This window comes from Cavia porcellus, unplaced genomic scaffold (assembly GCF_034190915.1).
Source record: "Cavia porcellus strain 051 isolate PalLab524CR breed Dunkin Hartley unplaced genomic scaffold, mCavPor4.1 scaffold_16, whole genome shotgun sequence".
Taxonomy (NCBI): domain Eukaryota; kingdom Metazoa; phylum Chordata; class Mammalia; order Rodentia; family Caviidae; genus Cavia; species Cavia porcellus.
The window spans coordinates 42,083,056-42,104,266 of NW_026947499.1; the positions used below are offsets into that span (position 1 = coordinate 42,083,056).

Consider the following 21,211-nt stretch of genomic DNA (forward strand, 5'->3'; position numbering starts at 1 on the left):
TTCAGAGGTTTCCTGCATTTGGAGGCTTGCTACACGAGTCCTGAAGTGAGCTCTGATACTGGAAAAGCCAATGTATAACAACTGTGGTGATGGGACTGAGTCCAGCAGTGCCTCAGTTGTACTGGTGAGGACTCTAAGATGTAATGGACAGAAATAAACTCACTCTATGTAAAGGAAGAGGAATTTATTGGCTCATGTGTCTATCTGAAAGCCCCATATTTACTAACCTGAGGCACTGCTGCCACCAGGAGTTCAAATGAGTTAATATTTTTGTTAACCTAATCCTTTTCCCAAGGCCCAGAGAGCCGTCAAAGAGGGTGACTCATGCACTGGCTGGAGAAACATCCTGACTGATCATTTTAGCCTGTGGTGTGTGTTGCTGCCTGACCTAAAATGGCTTACTTGGAACATCAATCTTGTAATAGGAGTTTTTGTGAAAAAGAGCCCATGGTCACGTGCATTTGGAAATACAGGGATCCACAGCGTCCTCTGTTGCAGATTTGGGGCTCAGAAGATGACTGTTGGAAGCATGTGCTGTTTTTGGCATTCGGATGACTGTGAGCTGAAGGAAACAGGAGCCTTAGAAGCAAAGTGTCTCTTTGACCTCCCCACTTCCTGTCACCCAGCTGTCTTTCTCTCTAACCCCAAGCACTTTACAGAAACCAGAATTCTTCTCCCCCAAGATGTGTCACAGAAACTAGAAATAATACTCTGACCTTCCCACTTTTCTGTGTATGTTTTAAACATAAATAATAAGACCCTGATTTCAGCAAGGTTCTGTCTTATTTCCAAGAGGAAGGAAGGAAAGTCAGAAACCAAAATGAATCTGAGCAGGCAGACTGATGCATAGTAGCCTGTTTCCTGTCACTAGAAGGAAAATCTCAGATACTGAGTACTTCAGAAAAAAAAAAGTTGAGCTCATAGTCTTGAAGGCTGGAAGTCTAAATAGCACGATGAGACTGGGAATATGGCTCAGTGGTAGAATTCTTCACTCATGTGCACAAAGCCCTGGTTTTGATCTTGTACCACAAAACAAAACAACCTAAATAGCATGGTGTTGGCTCTGATGAGGGTTCCCTTGCCTGTGTCATCTCCCGGTAGATGACATCACAATGGCCACATATTTGCCAGAGGGAGAGATGTGATGGTGAGACGGGAAACCAGCGTGTGGGGAGATACTGGCTTGCAACCTTCCCTTAGGGCCCTACTCTTAACTCTGAAAGATCCCACCTCTATCCTTTTCTTTTAATGGCAGTAGGGCCTTTGCCACGAGGTATATCCCCAACCCTTTTTAAAAATTGTATTTTTCCCAGGTCAGGCTCAAACTTGTGATCTGGCTTAACCTCCCAGGGTGCAGGAATTAGGCATGCACTATCATGCCCAGCCACCACCACCTCTGCACATCACTACCCTGAAGTCCAAGCTTACAGCATGTCAACCTTTGAGGGACAACCTTAAACCATATCCAAACAATAGCCTGCTGACCGATATATAACTATGTATGCTAATACCACTGAACTATACTCTTTAAAGGAATGATCTTAATGATATGTGAATTATATTTTAATAAAACATAGGAAGTCCTTGCTGAGGGCTTACTCCTGAGCTATGGTATGTAAACCTAAGCATTGTCAGTATTATAATTTTTTTTTGGTACTGGGGACTGAACTCACAACTTCGTGCTTGCCAAGCAAGCACTTGTGCCACTGAGCTAAATCCCCAGCCCCAAGTTATATAATATAAATTTTCACTCTGGGTGGACACCTCCTGATCCTGCATCTCTACTGTCTTAAGTATTTTCTTATTTAATCTTCACAATAACCCCTGCAATATACATGCAATCTCATTGTTGTCTTTTATGGAGGAAGTAACCATAGCTCAGATAAGTTCAAGAAATCTGACCAAAGCCACATGACTGAGAAGGGCTTTTCTGGGAACCCAAGTCACACTTCAATCCCGTGGTGATGTGGTTGCTCTTTGTAGGAACATTCCCTGTGCTTTGAAGTTGCTTTGGCATCTCGATGAGAGCAACGATCAGGAAAAGGAAGTGTGCATCTGAGTCAAAGCAAACGAAACACTGTGACAGCGACAACAAGAGCCATGGTCACCTTCAGTGACAGCAGGAATTTGTTTTGCACAGCTAATCAGTCAGAGGCATGAGTTCTGAGGCTTTCCGTCCCCAGACAGGACATGTGGTGAATGAAGATGACTGTGATAAAAAGGCACTGTACTGAGAAACCAACATTGTAACTAAGGACCAAAATGGATGCTAGACAGCGGGAGGTGGGAAGAGAATGTTCAAGTGGGGAGAAGAACAAGAAGAGGAAAGGAGAAATGGAAGAAAGGGAAAAAGAAGAAGAAAAAAATGACAGGGAAAAAACGAACAAAACTCTTGTAAATAAAGAAGTGAAGAAGGGTTGAAGAGAGGGGAGGGGAGTGGGGAAAAAAGAAGAATCAAGATATTATATTACATACGTGTATAAATTCCCTGTGATGAATGTGATCTTTATGTATCTCGAACTATACCAATAAAATTAATTATAAAAATTTATACACATGGAAGGAAAGAGCAGTGTTTGTCATATTAGAGAACAACTCTGCGTGGGCCACGGCTTCTTCCTGAAGTCAGTCCCCTTACTGTGTGCTGTGCCTAAATTTCCCTCTTAAAGAGAGCAAAGTGGGGGAAAATTGTAAAAATACTCGTGTATCAGATATCTGAATAATTTCATGACAGGATAGGAGAATATATTGTCTCCTTTTTGCTAAATCCTTGGATCATAAATATGTATGTCTCAAAGTTACTTATATCTTAGGAAAGTATTTCCCCCAATGTACTGCAGAGAATGTAAAAGTTCTTAAACTTGACATCTTGACAAGAGAGAGACACAACCAGCTAAGCGTCTGCTGGGGCTCCCTGCCAGGCCTGGACACTAAAAGGGGTTGGTGCAGGCCACTCCTGTAAGACACAGAGCCCTCCTGACAGGCAATTTTGCCTTGAGAACTCATCATCATACTGGAAAGGACCCTCTTGAAATTGCAGTCTGAGATTCTCTCTCTCTCTTTTCTTTCTTTCTTTTTTTCTTTCTTTCTTTTTTCTTTTTTCTTCTTTCTTTCTTTCTTTCTTTCTTTCTTTCTTTCTTTCTTTCTTTCTTTCTTTCTTTCCTTCTTTCTTTCTTTCTTTCCTTGCTTTCCAGGTGCTGTGGGATGGAATTCAGTGCCCTTCACATGCTAGCCAACCGCCCTACACCCTACCACTGAGCCACCCCAGCCCTTAGTCCCAGCTGCTTCCTCTCCAATTCCATTCCCCATCCCCCAGCTCCCTTACCGATGTAAAAGCTGCTCCAAGCTCTGAATGTGCTTCTCCCTTGCATCCTTCTGAGGTATTCTCGGCGAGAAAGCCATTACGTCTAACTTCATTTTTGTGATTGCTTCTCAGGGGATCCCAGCAAACACCTAACACTGGGTTCCTTGCCCTCCTACCCTCATTTCTTTATAGTTTCAATGTCGGCACTGTGATTTTTCTCAAACGGCATATTATAGTTGTATTTTTTCTCCTTTTCCTTTCTTCCTTCCATTCTTCCTTTCTTCCATCCTTCCTTCCTCCTTCTGTCCCCTCTTTCTGTACTGGGAATGAAACTTTGCCCCAAGCTATATCCCCAGCTCAGTTTTTATTTTTTTATTTTTTATTTTGAAGGTAGTAAAATGCAACAGAACGAGACAGAACAAAGCCAATTGAGACAGTGTAGTGAAGTTGGTACGGAACTTCACAGCAGGATACCGGGATAACAGTAATAGGTATCACAGTATATCTTGTTATCTTCACAATAGTTGCTCTTTCAATCACGTATAGCAAAATAAAATGAAATACAGAACCTTATAGAACTTATCAAAATAGAATATTGAATAGAGCAGTACTATTAATCAGAATAAAGCAAAACAATATTAAAATATTTGCCTTCAAAGAGATGGTAGATGGAAATCCCCCTTATTTGTTATATTGCATATGGTCAACCTCCCAAGAGATGCTCAGATCTCTGGTTCCCATTTGCTAATAGGGGCAGGGGAAGTGGGATGTTTGACTCTCAGCTCATGCACCGGTAGGCTCGCTACCACTTAGCAGGGAGGCAAGCTGGTTGCTTGGTTTCCCATCGCCCTGAGTTCCAAATGGCACGGATCTCAGGAGATGCTGGTGGTTCTCCCTCTGGAGGGACCACAGCCTTTATTTTTTAATTTTGAGACAAGGTCTCACTAAGTCACTAAGTTGCCCAGTGTAGGCTTGAACTTGTGATCCTCTAGTCTCAGTCTCTCAGAGTGCTGGGATTACAGGTGTGTAGCACCCATCTGGCTGTGTGTTCTTTATTCTTTTTTTTTTTTTTTAAAGCCAGTCAAATTTAGCAGTAGGGGGGTGGTATACCAACTTTAGTGACACTAATGTTAATAAGTTCTGATAACCCACTGCCATCGGACCAGCCGTGTTCTTTATTCTTTTACTCTAATTCCCTTTGCACCCCTCCCTCCCCGCCAACTGTAAATTCCATTATGACAGGAACCACATCTGAAATGAACTCGCTGCTGTGCGGTGGTACCTAGTACCGTGTCTAGTAGATAATAGACATGAATCAGTACTTACTGGATGGACCTGGGCTTGGTGGCACACACCTGTAATCCCAGCACTCAGACGGTGAACATCAGGATCACCTGTGAGTTCAAGGCTAGCCTGGGCTACATAGTGAGATCCTGCCTAAAAAAAAAAAAAAAAAAAAAAAGGCTTACTGAATAGAAAGGTTTTCCTCTGCCTCCCTCATCATCTCATGCTGCAGGCCCTGCTCTTAGCCTTCTGTGTCTTTTGGTGGTCACTGTGTAAAGTGCAGACAAACGTGTTCAAGAGAGACATCAGTGATTTAAAAAAAAAAAAAGGAAACAAATTCCTCAACACGGCACACCTTACAATTGCAAACAATTGGAACTCGCTGGAGATCAAAGTGAAGCCACTTTGAAAATTTCTAAAGAGCTGACAAGAGGTGGCATTTTTGATGGTGCTGAGAGAAAGTTCAGAAGAGCTGATCTTCAAAGGAAATCTTCATGGTAAACTAGCAGTCTCGAGAATTGGCCCCAAATCAAATTAGCCTTTTCATATCCACCAGAAAACAAGCTTTCTGAGGAATATTCGCAGATCTAAGGAGGAAGGGGGAAGGCGCTCTTTATGAGATGTAGGACTTGCCCAGCTGGGCGCCAGCTCCCTGCCTCCTTAGGTCCTGGCTCTGAGCTGTTTTCATCTCCTCCTGCTCGCCTAAATGAGGCTGCTTCCCTGAAGCTCTGTTTCAAGTGGAAGAAGAAACAAAGCCCTGTGGAATTCATGCGTCTGCTGGAGGGCCATGACTCCTGGCTTGGTGTTTGTGGTACCTTTGTATTCTTGTTAGATTCTTTTGAAGCCACTTTCACTTTGAACTGCAATACACCAGAAGACTTGTTTGGTATGTAAGTTACTGTAAAGAAATTGTGAGTGGAAGTAAGGAGGCAGTGTTGCATGGCAGTAGATACAATGGCTTTGGATACTAGGTACTAGGATGGTGCTAGGATAATTGAGGTTCTATTAGGTAACAAACACCATCCAAATCTTAGGGACTAATTTTTTATTTATGCAAGGAGGAATCTTAGTTTACTTCTGCTGTTATAACTAAATAACACAGACTGGGCAGTTCAGACAACAGACATTTATTTCTCATAGTTTTGGAGGCTAGAAGACCAAGATCAAGGTGTCAAAGGGTTTGGTGTCTGGCAATGGACTATCTCCTCCTTGTTTAGCTGCTGTTCGCATAGCTGTTGGGGTTCTGTAGGCAAAGGGAAAATAAAGACTTCCACACAATAAGAGTCAGCAAAATGGCTGCCACCCGGCCAGCCTAAACAGGTAGCTTTTATTAAGATAAAGAACAAAGAAACTCAAATTGCACATGCTTAGATTATGTAACTTGTTTGCTTTTTGTCCTTACAGGACCTCGTGTTTTACCTTAGGGTGGGGGCAATGTTTCAAAGCCTGCACTTTTCCCCATAACATTGTCAACCAAATATGTCTGGGACAAAATGGAGTCAGTGTGACCTCTCTACACATGACCTTTTTTTGAACATGCTCCTGGAAGAAAGGAAAGAGAGACAGAGAGAATGTTCCTCTTCAATAAGGGCACTAATACTATCATGAAGGCACTCTTCCCACCATTTCACTTAAACATAATCACCCTTCAAAGCCCCCTCTGTAAAACACTAGGATTAGGGCTTCAACATACGATTTTTGAAGGACACAAACATTCAGTCCCTAACAATGCCACCCATAGCTATGTTCCCCATTACTCTTCTGGAAGAACCCAGGACCACGGAGTTGTCCCCAAGTGAAGTTTTGCCAGCCACCATAGCTAACAGGAGACTGTGGCTCTGAGAGCTTCCACCTTCAAGTAACACATGCCTCCTGATCAAAGTTCCTTGGTCAAGAATCAAGTTCTCATCCACATGTGACTTCAAATGAGTGTCTGAAATATACAGTCCTACCTGATGCTGAGGAGGGGAAAATTGTATTAATGGGATCTGTTCTGATGATCAGGTCACTCCATCTAGATGTTGATTTGAAGGTGTTTTTTAAAAAGTGATTAACATTTAAATCAGCATACTCTGAACAAAGTCCTTTTTTGGCCATCCTATCCTGCTACCTTACACAAATATGAATTCTGGGACACACCTTTCACAGTGACCAGGTTGATATAGCATAGAGATTATTGAAGAAGTCCAAGAGAAGGCAATGATAGTGATATAGGAGAATGAGACTCCCAACCTACTATGTGTCCAGTTCAAGTTCATGTTCTCTAATACTGAAGAGTGAATTTTAGGAACAAGGGAGGTTAAGAACAGAAATATTTATTGAGAGAAAGAAAGATTCTGTCTGAGAGAGAGACAGAAGGGGTCCCGAGTGGGTTGCCAGGGACTCTGTCTTTTCTAGGGATTTTTATATTAATCATTTTATGTTAAAGCATGAAGTGAGGTGGATCTAAAGTGGGGAGAACTGGGAATTCTCGAAGTAGACAAGCATGAGGTGGGACAGAGCTATGGTCAAAGAGTAAGTTTAATTGTTCAGGTAAAATTGACTAAATCAGGGACAAATGGGGTAGCAAGTCACACAGCAAGCAAGCATTCTTTATAGATAAGTGACTCTTCCTATAGGGAGTTGGGATGGTGACTCCTGGCTTCTCAAGGTGATCCACACTTAATCCCTAAGGTTTATAGTTAGGGTGTGGTTGCATTGTTTTGCCTTCTGTTTTGAGATCTGGCCCACAGCAAGAGGTATGTGTCTCCTCCAAGATCACCAGACATTTGTCCTCTGTACCAGCTTCTTCAAGGGACTAGCCCTGTCTGCCTATAATATTTCTGACTAACTCTGCTTCCTGTAACAATAGGATGTGCTATCAAAGGCCTCGTGATACTTTATATCTTATTTGATTGGGACAAGGGTTGTGCAGATATTAGGTCAAGCATGATTCAAGTGTGTCTGGTTGCTGTTTTTGGATGAGATTAACATTTGCACTGTTAGACTGAGTAGAGTGAATGACCTTTCCGAGTGTGGGTGGCTATCATCCATTCACTTGCAGGCATGAAAGGAACAAGAAGGCTGACCCTTCAAGAGTACAAGAGGACTCCTCCTGTCTGTTTGCCTGCTGAGCTGGGCCATCAGTTTCTTCCTGCCTTTAGACTTGACCTGAAGTATCTGCTCTTCTTGGGTCTCATGCCAAGAGGTATTTTGGGCTAGAACTTACACATTGGCTCTTTTGGGGTCCAGTTGGTGACTGTAAACCTTGGAACTTCTTAGCCTCCATAACCACCTGATCCCATTGCATTTAATAAATCTCCTTCTCCATATATGTATATATAGCTATATGTGTGTGTATACACATATATATGTATAAATATGAGATATGTGTAAATATATCATAGCTGTTGTGATTGCTCCATTATATATATGGTATGTGAGTATCATTATAGTGTCCTGTCTTTGATTCTTTTGGGAATATACTTAACAGAAGTAAAACAGGATCTATTTTTAGTATTTTGGGGAACCTCCATACTGATTTCTATAGTGGTTGTACTAGTTTACATTACTACAAGCGATGTCAGGGGTCCCTCCCCCTGCATCCTGCCAGTATTCATTTTTTGTAATCTTGATGATAGCCAATCTGACTGGGGTGAAATGGAATCTCAGAAGAGTTTTGATTTGTATTTCCCTAATAACTAAAGATGTCCAACATTTTTTCACATATATTTTTATTACTTCTTTTGAAAAATATCTGTTCAACTCATTTGTTCATTTATTGATTGAGTTATTTGTTGCAGGGGAAGCTGAGTTCCTTACATACTCTAAATATTAGTCCTCCATCAGAAGACCAGCTAACAAAGATTTTCTTGCATTCCCTAGATTATTTGTTCACTCTGCTGTTTCCTTTGATGTGTAGATTTTTAACGTGGTATAATCCTATTTGTTGTTTTTTGCTATTATTTCTTTGCTATTTGAGTACTATTCAGGCACTATGGATTTGTGGTATAACTTGAAAGTAGGTGTTTTGATACTTTCAGCCTTGCTCATTTTGCTTAAGATTGCTTTGACTATTCTGGGTCTATTTGGCTTCCATACAAATTTTAGGGTAGTTTTTTTTCTGGTTCTATAAAGAATGTTGGTGGTATTTTAATAAGACTGCATTGAATCTGCTTTTGGTTATAAGGCGTCTTAACAAATTGTGCCGGTCCATGATCATGGGAGGTCTTTCCATCTTCTGATGCTTCTTCAGTGCCTTTTTCCATAGTTTTCCTCGTGCGGATCTTTCACTTCCCTGGCTAGGTTGATTCCTAGGTAAGCAATTTTCTTGAGGCTATTATGAATGGAAATGTTTCCCTGCTTTCTTCCTCAGTGGGTTCACTGTTGGCATATAGGAACTCTGTTGGGTCTTGTGTATGATTTTGTATCCTGTTGACATTCTCTTTTAACCCTGGGCAGCAGCAGCAAGCCACAGCAGTCAGCCGTGCGATTGTGAGTACAAACAACCAGCAGTCTACAGTGTCCTGTGCTAGACACTTTGTTGTTCAGTAGGTTGTGTTCCTATCTTCAGTTTTCAATGGCCCACTATTAGTGAGGAGCATCTATATATACATCGGGTTTGTCCTGTATCTCTGGAGAAATCTGCTTATACAGGTTTAGATGTTCCTTTTCAAGTCAAAAATCTTTTAAACTTCTACAATGAAATTGTATTCTTTTGGTTTGGGGTTAAAAGTTAAAGTTAAAATGCTTTTCTATGAAAATTTGCCCTAATTTAGTAATTTTAGAGGAAGACTCCTGAGTTGGGTGGAATTTCCCTCATAGAACAAGCTACTAGAAAGTTGTCACAATCGAAGTAGAGTCACTTTTGTCAAGCCCTGACAAAAATGTAAGAAGAAATAAACTGGGAGTTATGAAAGAGGAAATCTCATGCATGCATGCCTGATAACTAGATCTATTAACAAAAGACTCTTCCAGAACCAGAAATCTTGCCTAAAGGCCACTGTAGTTTTTCTTAAAACATAGTTTGGTGAGGACATTTGCCAAGCAAATATCTGTTTAACCTTAGACTGGCAGAATCTTTTTTACTAGTCTTTGTGGTCAAGGATCATCCGCTCCCCACCTCTTCAGTACTGGGAATATAACTAAGGGTCTTCATATTCCCAGGCTTCAGATTTTTGCAATTTTAAGTCAGCGTTTTGCTAAGTTGCCTAGATGGGGCCTCAGCCTTGCAGATCAGTGGGACACAGGTGTGTACCATCATGTTTGGCTTTCCTTTTTCTTTGTGCTGAATGGAACTCACATCCTTGTACTTGTTCAGCAAGTGTTCTACTACTGAGCTACAACCCCACCTTTTTTATTTTGGAGAAAGATCTCACTAAGTTGCCCAGGAAGCCTCAAACTTGAATCATCTTGCCTCCGCCTCTGAGTTACTCAGATTACAGGAATGTGTTATTGTTTGAAAATGTTGTATGTAATCTTCCTCACTTTGCCATTAAAACCTTCCCCTCGCCCCAGCCTCTTTGGATATATTCGGTTTATTCTGCCCTGCATACACTGCAACACTTTGATTTTACCGAATAAATGTCACTACTTTTTGCAGCATCTCTCTGATGGTTGCTTCGAGCTAGAGTCTCTTTCCTTTAGTAGACTGAGATTGAAGGCCAAAGCTTTAGCTGATGCTGGCTGTCCTCTGTTCTTTCCATATTGAATAAGGTCGGACATAGAGCTCCTTTGATGATGTTATGACATCAATATTTTCTCCTATGAAACTTAAAAAAAACTAAAAAACCCCACATTGTTTTAAAATCCTGCTGTTTCTATTTTATTGCTACTTTGCTAACTCCCAAAATCACAGGCTTCGTTAACTGGAGAGAACTGTGGCGATAACTTGGCCTAATTTTCCCTAAATTGTGTTCCACATAATATAAGTTCAAAAGTATTCATTTGGAGAAAAAGGATCCATTAGCCAGGCGTGATGGCTCACGCCTGTAATCCCAGCTCTCGGGAGGCTGAAGCAGGAGGATCGTTGGGAGTTTGAGACCAGCCTGGGCTACAAAGTGAGCTCAAGGCCAGCCTGACTGCATAGCACAAGACTATGTCTCAAAAAAGACAAAAGAAAAGAAAAGAAAAGAAAAAGGATCCATGATCAAGCAGGTGAGATAAAGGTACCATTTTATGTGTTCCTTTTGGAGAATCCAGCTACACTTTCAGCCAACAACTGTTTAATGTGGCTAAGGGTTTTATTGTTATTTTTGGATTGCTAGTAACTCAAACTGAATCAAACTTATACTAAAAAGGGCCTTTATTGGAGGGATCACGAGGTTTCCTCGCAGAATCAGGCTGAGCTGAACAACTAGCCTGAGTGTATTCATTCATTTTCTGATGCTATAACACAACACCCAAGGCTGCATATTTTGTGAAGAAAAGATGTTCATATAGCTCACAATTCTAGAAGTCTAAGGGCATGGAGAGATAAAATGTTCAGATGGGAAGCATGAGAAAAGGAGGAGATAGTTCACTCTTCTAAGAACCCATTTTTGGGAGAAGTAATTCAGTGTCCTACTGGAACCACTTGGATTCCCTCCAAGGGAATGCCCCAGTGACATAATGACTGCCCACAAGACTCTGCCTCTTCAAGGTGCCACTTTCTCTTAGTACCACCACACTGGGGAGATACTAAGGCAAGAATCCTTGCAGGCACATTTAAATCATAGCTCCAGGGACGGGGAAGAACCACAGTAACTTCAACTGGCCTCCTTTGAACTCTTCTCTGGGTCAAACACTCCAGGGCCTGTGCTCTTTGTTCAGACTTGAAATTATAAACAAAAGTAAGCTTTCGTGGAAAGAGAAAGCAGGATGAAGCTCCGTGGCCTGGTGCCCGGGAGCCCACCCTGCAGATCGAAAAGGCCTGTCTGAGGATGAAGCCATCTCTGGGCTGCTGCATGTCACCTATCAATGATTAGAAACTGCTTCTGCTGAACTTGCTAGCTCTTAAGAGTAAGGAAGTGTGCCAGAGAAAGCTGCCTTTCCCTTTGTTTTCTTCCCTTCTCCACATTCTGTCCCTTTAAGAAAATGATTGTTCTTTATGATAATCTTGAGTCATTTGTAGGAAAATGGATACACCACGCGACCCTAATGCTAAGTGAACTAAATCAGACACAGGAGGTTAAATATATTGCATTGCTTCTCTTATGTGAGAAACCAAAGCATAGATAATATAAAGAGTAAAATAAAAGGAAGATAAAAGGAAGATAGAAGGACAGGAAGGTAGACCTTTTGCAGACAGAAGGAGATCTAGGGATGGAGTGAAGGGGGAAGGAGAGAAGAGGAACTAACAAGGACTAAGATGTGCTGTGTATATGTACCAACTCCCCGCAGCGAATGTATTCATTAGGTATCACAAGCATGTACTAATAAAAAGATTTAAAAATAAAAATAAAAATAAAAATAAAATGATTCTTAAAAATCATAATTATTAAAAATAACTTTTCAAACACTATCAAACACATTTAATAGACTCTAGATCTGTCTTTTGCCAGAGGCAATAGCTAGTATTCATCCTTCTTGTACCTTTCCAGAGGAAGCTTTGGCTTACTCATATGTACAGATCCTACTTACTGTGTTTATAAACACTTCTGGCCATATTATATGCACAATTCAGCACCCCACATTTTTCACTTACTGATGTCTTTTTTATATGACTATTATCCCTCACCATTTTACAGTACTGGGCATTGAACTATGGAGTTTCATAAAACACAATGAAAGGAAAATAGAATTGTCAAAGACCATTCCGTTTAATAAAATATAAACAGTACTTAAAAATCAAGCCTATTTTGTGCTCTTCTTCCCTCCATCAACTCATGAGAAAATCACTTTACTAAGTTTGTAGATCGTAGTTTCCTTGCATTGTAATTGAGTCCCTGTGTGTCAGTCTGTAAGGGAAGGTGAGGGTACTGGCAGTTGAACCAGTCCCACCCCTTTTAATTAATTGGAGACAGGGTCTCAGTGTGCAGTCTATGCTGACCTTGAGTTCACTGCAGCCCAGGCTGACCTCAAACCCCTGATCTTTCTTCCTCAGTCTCCCAGTTGCTGGGATTTCTTGCATGTGTTACCACACCTGGCCCCAGCCCTTTTTAACAACTTGAGATAGATTCTTGCTGAGTTGTTCAGGCTCATTTAACTTAAGATCCTCCCCTGTCAGTCTCCCAATTAGTTGGGTTTATAGTTATGTAACTTTGTGCCTGTTGAGTTCTGTTTTTTGTTTGTTTGTTTGTACCAGGGATCAAACTGACGACCTCTTCCTTGCCAAGCATGTGCTTATACCACTGAGCTAAATCCCTGGACCTGAGTTCTGTATTTTGGACTGATCTTGGGATCTCTTAATATGGTATCTCATTTAATATGGTTAAAAGCAAACCCAAATGATTCCACTTATGTAACAAGGGCAATGTACTACGACTTTCTGTCCATTCATTCAGAAACTCCTACTGGATTTTTACCAGGGGGTGGTCAAATGGTACATGTAAGCAGCATGATGGGAACCTCTAGGATGCATTCATGGATAATGGTGACAGGCATGGTAGTACATACCTGTAATTCCAGCTGTTAGGGAGGCTGAGGTAGAAGAATCATATATTTGAAAATAAAAAGAGCTGGGGATATGTGTGGCTCAAGAGTAGAGGTGTCCCGGGGCTGGGGGTTTAGCTCAGCAGCATAAGCGCCTCCCTGGCAAGCAAGCAGTCGTGAGTTCGATCCCTGGTACCGATAAAAAGGAAAAAAAAGACAAAAAAAAAAAAAAAAAAAAAAGAGTAGAGGTGTCCCTAATTCAGCTCCCAGTACTACCACCACTGCCAAAAAACCAGTCAACCAACCAACCAAACACAAGAACCCCCAAAAACAAAGCAGGCAGGAGGCTAAGTGAATATTGGTAGATGCTTGGATGATGGCACTCTGAGTATTTTTCTTTTTATCTGCTCATTGTGGTCTCTAAATTTTCAACAATGGATCCTAGAATTCTTTAATAATAATGTAATTCCCAAACCTATTTTCCCTTCACCATCTTGCTATTACCTCTGACTTCCCTGTTTTTGTCAATGTGCTGCAATTCTTCCCGGGTTCAGAGCCTGAGAATCATGTTTGATTCCTTTTTCCTTACCACCTGTTGTCAGTTACTACTCTACTTCAGGGTTATCTATTACTCTCTTCACTGTTCAGTTTCAACTGCTTAAAAGGCATAGACCTAGTCTTGTCTATTTCCTAGACCTGTCACATAAAGAGATGCTCAGAAGATGCTTTTTGAAGCATCTGCTAATCCCTGGGCCTATTTGCATCTTGTAACTGGCATCTGGTTGGGAAGTTTCATCTATAAATAAGCAGTTTCTGTTTCAGATATGCTTTGCCTGATGTTACAGCCCATCTTACCACACCCAGGCCTTAAACTGAGAAACATGAATTAGAGCTGGTATTCAAATCCTCGGCCACAGTGCTGCCGGTCCCCACAGAACCAACAGTGTGGTGTCAAGTTCTTTGTTCCTTCAGCATTCTAGTTGCTGTTGCTCCATGTGCCGGGGAATTCTTGAGATTTCACTTGTCCTTCTATGCAGTTCTTTCTGTCATTCTGATGCTTCTTTTTGTAATTGAGTTCCAGATGGCTCACCAGTGCTTCCAAGAAGAATATTTTGACAGTTTGCTGCGTGCTTGCAAACCATGTCACCTTCGGTGTTCCAAATTCCCTCCTCCACCCTGTCAGCGCTACTGCAACGCAGGTAAGTAAGAACACACCCACTGCTGTCCATTGCCGTGTAAGATTCGATACTGATTATTCATTTAGTGAATAAATATTATGGGGGAAGAATGGTAAGGTTTTGCCGAATCAAAAAGAGAACAGAAATAAGGCAACGATCTCAAAGTATACAAGAATAAAGCAATTATGCAGAACTGAGCTCAAATTATTCAGCTCTGCGGGTGACATATATTTTTATCAACTTTTAAAATTAAGTGGTTATTTAGAACTTAAAAATCAATGCTGATGAGTTAGAGGAATCAAATAGTGAGCAATTCATATTTAATGTGAATATTATGCTATCAGCTCATTATCTCTTTGACATTCTTTTGATAAAGGTACAGCTCCTTCAGTGAAAGGAACGAATGCTATTCTCTGGGCCTGCTTGTTCCTGAGCTTGATAGTTTCTTTGGCAGTTTTTGTGCTGATGTTCTTGTTAAGGAAGATGAACTCCGAGCCACTAAAGGATCAATTTAAAAACGCAGGTTGGTTTGATGGTGACTTTTTAGAAATCTGTTTCCGGAAGGAGGCTATTTTGAGACTCATTTCCTTTTCTAACACTATTTTATTTAGTCACAGTCCTTCCAGGTGTGTTAGTGGCAGTCACATCAAAAGTAAGCTTCCGTCTGCACTGACACCTTTACACATCTCCTTACAACATCAGTCTTCTCACCCTTTCTCATGGTAATTGATTACTCTATTGGAGTAATTTTCCTTGGAAAACATCTGTGACTAAAGTTAGCACATTGATTAAATGTTCTTCTATTAGAAATTGCTCACTGAGGCTGGGCATATCACTCAGTGGCACAGTTCCTGCCTGGTAAGCACAAGGTCCTGAATTTGATTTCCGGTACCCAAAAAAAAAAAAAAAAAAAGATTTGACTAGAAATTGCTCACTGGACCTGATATTATCAGAAAAACCTTTGTTGTTGTTGTTGTTGAAAAAGCATATTTGGCAAGGTCTGTAATCAAGTTAATACAAATAGGGGCTGGGGGTTAAGCTCAGTGGCATAAGTGCCTACTTGGCAAGCACGAGGTCGTGAGTTTGATCCCTGGTACAAAAAAAAAAAGTTAATACAAATATAAGTGTTATATGCTTGAGTGAACATTTTTCTATTGAAAAATGCTAGAAATGAATAACTAGTTGTTCCTGGATTAGTTGAGGAACCATTTCAAAACATTCTTTCCCCCTACCCCAAATCCATTTTACTTTAAGGATAAAAAGAAAGAAGAAGAAAAAAAAATTTTTTTGGTGTTTTTTTTGAGACAGTTTAGGGGGTCTTGCTATGCAGTTCAGGCTGGCCTTGAGCTCACTTTGTAGCCCAGGCTGGTCTCGAACTCGCAAAGATCCTCCTGCCTCAGCCTCCTGAGTGCTGGGATTACAGGCATCAGCCACCATGCCCGGCTAAGAAAAAAAATTTTTTAAAAATTCTTTACTAAGCAGAAGAGAAACAGTCTCAAAGAAGTAAAGGTTCTGCCTGAGAACCCTTTAAGATAAAAATATTTCTGAAGCAGCTTTCCCAGTGATCTGATTCTCAAACACAAGCAAGCAGCCATTACCCCATTTCTTTCTGCATGTATTTTCCAGACATAATCTGTAAGGCATCCACCTGATTTGCTTGCTAGTACAGCAGAAGAGGTAGAAGCTTGATCCACATAATTTATTCATTTTTCTTTCTCCCCTGTGGCATCTAGTAGACAAGTGGAGAATGAATTTTTCAGCATAAAATAAAAATTATATCTACTTAAGGTATACATCTTTGATATACATGTACATAGTGAAATCATTTCAATAGTCAAGCAAATAACATTTCCATCTCCTCGCATTGTTATCTCTTCTTTTCAGTGGTGAGAGCACTTGAAATCTTCATACCACACATTAACTCTCCAGATTTATTCATCCTACATATCTGTAATATATATCCTGTGACTACTAGCTCCCCATTTCCCACACCTATCTGCCCTGGAAACCAGGATTCTCTCTGCTTCTATTTATTAAACTTCTTTAGATTCTATATATAAGTGAAGTCACAAAGTATTTTTCTTCCTGGGTCTGGCTTACTCGTAGAGCGAGTCTAAGTATGACATTTCAGAAGATAGAGTTACACTGGAATGTTGGGAAGTAGGAAACTTACACCACACAGGGGTATAACTGGGACCTTGTGGAGACTCCTTCCTTATGTGATTATATGAGATTCATTTCAAAATTTTTTCATCTGTTGCAAAATGTTCTCCAAGAGAAGCATCTTTACTTTTGTATTTTAAAACATTACCCATGTGTTTATTTTAGTGCTTCGATATATGGTAATTTCTGTCATTTTCATCTGTGTGGTAAGTTCAAAACTTTACTGCTTGCAAGAGCCAAGTAGGTAATAAAGACATGTACTGGACCAGGTAGTGACTGCCAACCTATGAGCCCATAGCCTGCCTCAAAGCAACTGCTGCTATTGACTATAGTTAATACATTTCACTCTGGGGGCTGGGGATTTAGCTCAGTAGGCATAAGTGCCTGCCTTGTAAGCAGGTGATTGTGAGTTTGATCCCTGGTACTGATAAACATGTCACTCTGGTTCTATGTTGCTGCATTTTGTTGTTTTTTAAAGGTTCTATTTGTCCAGATTTGTTTGTGAAATCTCTTGATTTTTAAATCTGGCCAATAGAAATAAACAAGCACTTACAAGCATTGTATCACCAAATAAGCCATGTTTTGGTCCTGGTGCAGACCATAGGCATTCTCCTCACACTGCGTTGAGTTCTGATACATCCTGCTAAGATTATGATCTCTCGGGGCTGGGGATTTAGCTCAGCAGCATAAGCGCCTGCCTGCCTTGCCAGTGTGTGGTTGTGAGTTCGATACTGGTACCGATAAAAAAAAAAAAGAAAAAGACAAAAAAAATATCATAGATTATGATCTCTCCAGGAAAGCTCAGGTCAATGTTTCTGTTTCTGTATCATCAGAATCTGTTCTGCTGGATGCAGCGGTTAATGCTGGCCTCGATGATAGCAAGACCCACGATGAAATCATTCTTCCGAGAAGCCAGGGGTACACAGTCGAAGAATGTATCTGTGAAGACTGTGTTAAGAGCAAACTAAAGGTTGACTCTGACCATTTCTTCCCGCTCCCAGCCTTGGAGGAGGGTGCAACCATTCTTGTCACTACGAAGACAAATGACTACTGCAAGAGCTTGCCAGCCACTTCAAGTGTCATGGAGATAGAGAAATCAATTTGTACTAAATAATTAACCTTTTGTTTGGTGTAGAGCTACCTTGAGAATCTTCTCAGAAGGAAACAATGAATCTGTTTAGGATAATTGTATTTATTAGCTGCTAATACAAACTTTTTGTTCTGTAAATCTGGAAAGCCTCCACTCTAGATATATTCACCTATCTTGTTGTTGGGCCTTAATTGGAAAATTCTTTGGTGTCACGATTAAACTCTTGACGCAGTGGAAAAAAGTTATTGCAATCTATGAAACCCCCAGTCTCATATTTTTCTTTTATACATGTACAAATATATTTAAAGAAAGATTAGATTCTTCTTGTTTTTTTTTTTTTATCAGTACCAGGGATTGAACTCATGATCACACACTTGCAAGGCAGGTGCTTATGCCACTGAGCTAAATCCCCAGGCCCTCTTCTTGATTGTTAATCAAGCAAGGTATCCTGGGTACTTTGTTTGATAGGAGAAGCCTACCTAGAGTCAGTCATGCCAGTTCATTGTGGAACGCCTAGATGGTTAGAAGAAGCATCAGGCAGCATAATGATACAAACAAGCTATAATTACAAACTGTGAGAAAGGTGTGGTATACAGTATTCTTAGCTCAGATTGAGTATATGTGATAATAATAACAGGTAAAACTTATATAAGCTTACTAACGTGCCAGGGACTATCCCAAGTGCTTTCGCAGGACTAACTCATTTGATGTGCACAAAATACTATAATGCAGGTGAACCATTATTATTATCCCCATTTTACAGATGATGACAGAAACTAAGAGAAAATAAGTGATTGTTTTTGCTTGTGTTGCTATAACAGAATACCTTAACTATGAAGATATATTTATTTTCATAGTTCTGGAGACTGAGAAGTCCATGATTATGCTGCTGGCACCTGGTGAGAGGCTTCTTCTTGTGTCCTTGCATGACAGAATGTGGAATAGCAAGATAGCTAACGTATGTGTGATGTCTCTTTTATAAGTGGCTTAATAGCATTAATGAGAAAGGAACCTTTATGGCCTAATCACCTGTTATGGGATCTGATTTTCAATATTACTACACTGGTAACATCTGAAATTTAAAGGATATGAGTTCAAAGTGTAGCAATGGCAGAGCAGGATTTAAATCAGAAAGCCTAATCTATTTTTTTTCTCTATACACCAATATGATAACCTCTTTGAGTTCCCCATTTCTTTGGCTTATTAGCTTAGTGGTTCCTGGGCAAAGGAATCCCTTCCTGGGGTTTATGCTAAGGACCTAGGCTCCTTGATAGCTTAGGTCATCTGTTGACTTTGGTCCTTAAGATGCTTACTGGCACCACAGCAGAGATGAACAAGTCTTCTGTGTATGTTTAGGATATGGGGAACTTCGGGAAAATTTTGTCCATTCTGGATGTTTTACGACTACAGGAGGCAATACAAATGTAATGGTTAAAGGATTAGTTTTTGTAGCCAAACTGCCTGAGTGTGAAACCTGGCTCTGTTTACTAGGAAATTACTGAGCTTGAGTAACTACTCCAGGCCTCAGTTTCTCTATCTATAAAAGGAGAATAATGATAGTCTCTACTTGTAACATTTTAAGGACTAGGATGTCACATAGTTTCTGCAAGTGTCTGCCTTGTTAAGTACTTATACTTACTGTTATGAGTGTCATTTATTTCCTTTGAGGTCTTGTCTGTGTCTGAGAGCACACAATCCTTTCCTGTTACATGGCCTCAGAATATGTCTCTAGCTTCCCACAGTCTTTTTCTTTCTTCTCCTATTTAGATCAAGTACTCAGTGAATTTAGATTTTTCTTTTTTTTTCTTTTAAAGAGAATAAAACAAAAGAGGACAGAACAAAGCAAATCAGAACAGAATAATGCAAGCAACACAGCACTTCACAACAAGACACCCGGATATTAACAGTAGCTACCATAATGTCTCTTTTCTTTGAATAGTTGAGCATACCTTCAAATACAGTAGTATCAAACATAACAAAATAGTATAAAACCATTCAAGAGAATGAAAGTATTACAGGACATTCAAAACCAAATAACAGAAAATGAACTATGTCATTTTCCATAAAAAATTTGTTTATACTATCACACATATTAAAATCCAATAAAAGCCAAGCATACTGGCTCATGCCTGTAATCCCAGCACTTGGGAGGCTGAAGCAGGAAGATCACTGCAAGTTCGAGACCAGCCTAGTCTACAAAATGAGCTCAAGGCCAGCCTGAACTGCATAGCAGAGACCCTGTCTCAAAAAGACAAAAAAGAAATTCAATAAGACACAACATGATAGAACCAATGGAAATAGAAGAACAAAATCATGGTAGGACTTCAAAGCAAGATGATATTAAATCAGCAAGGCTGCCATAATATCTTGTTTTCTTCAAAGTAGCTGTTCATACCATCACACATAAAATAAAACAAAATAGAATAAAACCATTCCAATCAATTAATGAAAACATTATAAGACTTCAAAGCAATGTAATGTACTCTTACCATTTCTTACACTAGGGAGACTATATGGTATTTATACACGTGAATTTGATTTATTTCACTTAGGAGTGTGGTCTCAAGTTGCATCCATTTATTTATAAATATCTCAATGTGATCATTCGTTATAGCTGAGTAGTATTCCATTGTATAAAAGTATCACATCTTTTTTATCCATTCCTCAGTTGATGGACACCTAGATTGTTTCCAAGATCTGGCTATTACAAATTGTGCTGCTATAAACATGGGTGCACATATATCACTGTGGTATGATGTTTTCTGTTCTTCTAGGAATATGCCCAGAAGTGGAATAGCTGGGTCAAATGGGATTCCCAATCCCAATTTTTTGAGGAATCTCCAGACTGACCTCCACAGTGGTTGCACCATTCTACACTCCCACAACAGTGCAGGAGAGTTCCTTTTTCCCCCGCAGCCTCTCCAGCATTTGTTGTTGGTAGTTTCTTTATCCTGGCCATTCTTTGAGAAGTGAGATGGAATCTCAGTGTGGTTTTAATTTGCATTTCCTTAAAGACTAGTGATGCTGAACATTTTTTCATGTATTTATTTGCCATTTGTATTTCTTCATCTAAGAACTGTGTATTTATCTCAGATGCGCATTTTTGGATTGGGTCTTTGAATTTTGGGGGTCTCATTTTTTAAAATTTTTTATATGTTCTAGACAGAAGTCCTTTGTCTGAGAGACAGTTGACTAAGATTTTTCCCCAATTTGTGGGTTTTCTTTTCACTATGCTGGAGATTTCTTTCAACATACAGAAACTCTTTAATAAGATGTAATTCCAATTGTTGATTTTGGGAAGTATTTCTTGTGTGGTTTGATCTTGTTCATAAATTCTCTACTTCTATGTCTTCAAGATTTTTACCTACTTTGTCTTCCAACAGATTTAGTGTTTCTGTATTAATATTTAGATCTTTGATCCATTTAGACTTTAGTTTAGTATATGGTGATAGGTATGGGTCTAGCTTTAGTTTTTGGCATATGGAGAGCCAATTTTTCCAGCACCATTTATTAAACAGACTATCATTTATCCAGTGAACGTGTTTGGCCCCTTTATCAAAATTAAAGTGGCTGAGTGTGTTTGTAGTTGTATCTTCTAATCTATTTCATTGATCTTCAGTCTGTTTTTATTCCAGTACTATG

General features: G+C 40.0%; 1 protein-coding gene across 2 annotated transcripts; it reads left to right on the forward strand.

The window, feature by feature from the left end:
- Nucleotides 1-5,124: 5,124 nt before the first annotated feature.
- Tnfrsf17 (TNF receptor superfamily member 17) lies at nucleotides 5,125-17,820 on the forward strand. 2 transcript variants are annotated; one of them, XM_063226556.1, is made up of 5 exons: nucleotides 5,125-5,474; nucleotides 7,632-7,775; nucleotides 14,214-14,337; nucleotides 14,693-14,839; nucleotides 17,313-17,820. In XM_063226556.1, exons 3-5 carry the CDS (start codon nucleotides 14,220-14,222, stop codon nucleotides 17,591-17,593), a joined length of 546 nt encoding a protein of 181 aa, XP_063082626.1. In that variant the 5' UTR covers nucleotides 5,125-5,474; nucleotides 7,632-7,775; nucleotides 14,214-14,219; the 3' UTR covers nucleotides 17,594-17,820. The 2 variants fall into 2 exon arrangements, with proteins under 2 accessions (XP_063082626.1, XP_003478214.2); XM_003478166.5 differs by lacking the exons at nucleotides 5,125-5,474; nucleotides 7,632-7,775 and having other exon boundaries at nucleotides 13,994-14,337.
- Nucleotides 17,821-21,211: the final 3,391 nt, after the last annotated feature.

Coding starts and splice junctions, on each gene's coding strand:
- Tnfrsf17 (XM_003478166.5), top strand. CDS start 14,193: ATGCTTCTTTTTGTAATTGAGTTCCAGATGGCTCACCAGTGCTTCCAA. Junction 14,338..14,692: donor TCAGCGCTACTGCAACGCAG/GTAAGTAAGAAC, acceptor CTTTTGATAAAG/GTACAGCTCCTTCAGTGAAA. Junction 14,840..17,312: donor GGATCAATTTAAAAACGCAG/GTTGGTTTGATG, acceptor CTGTATCATCAG/AATCTGTTCTGCTGGATGCA.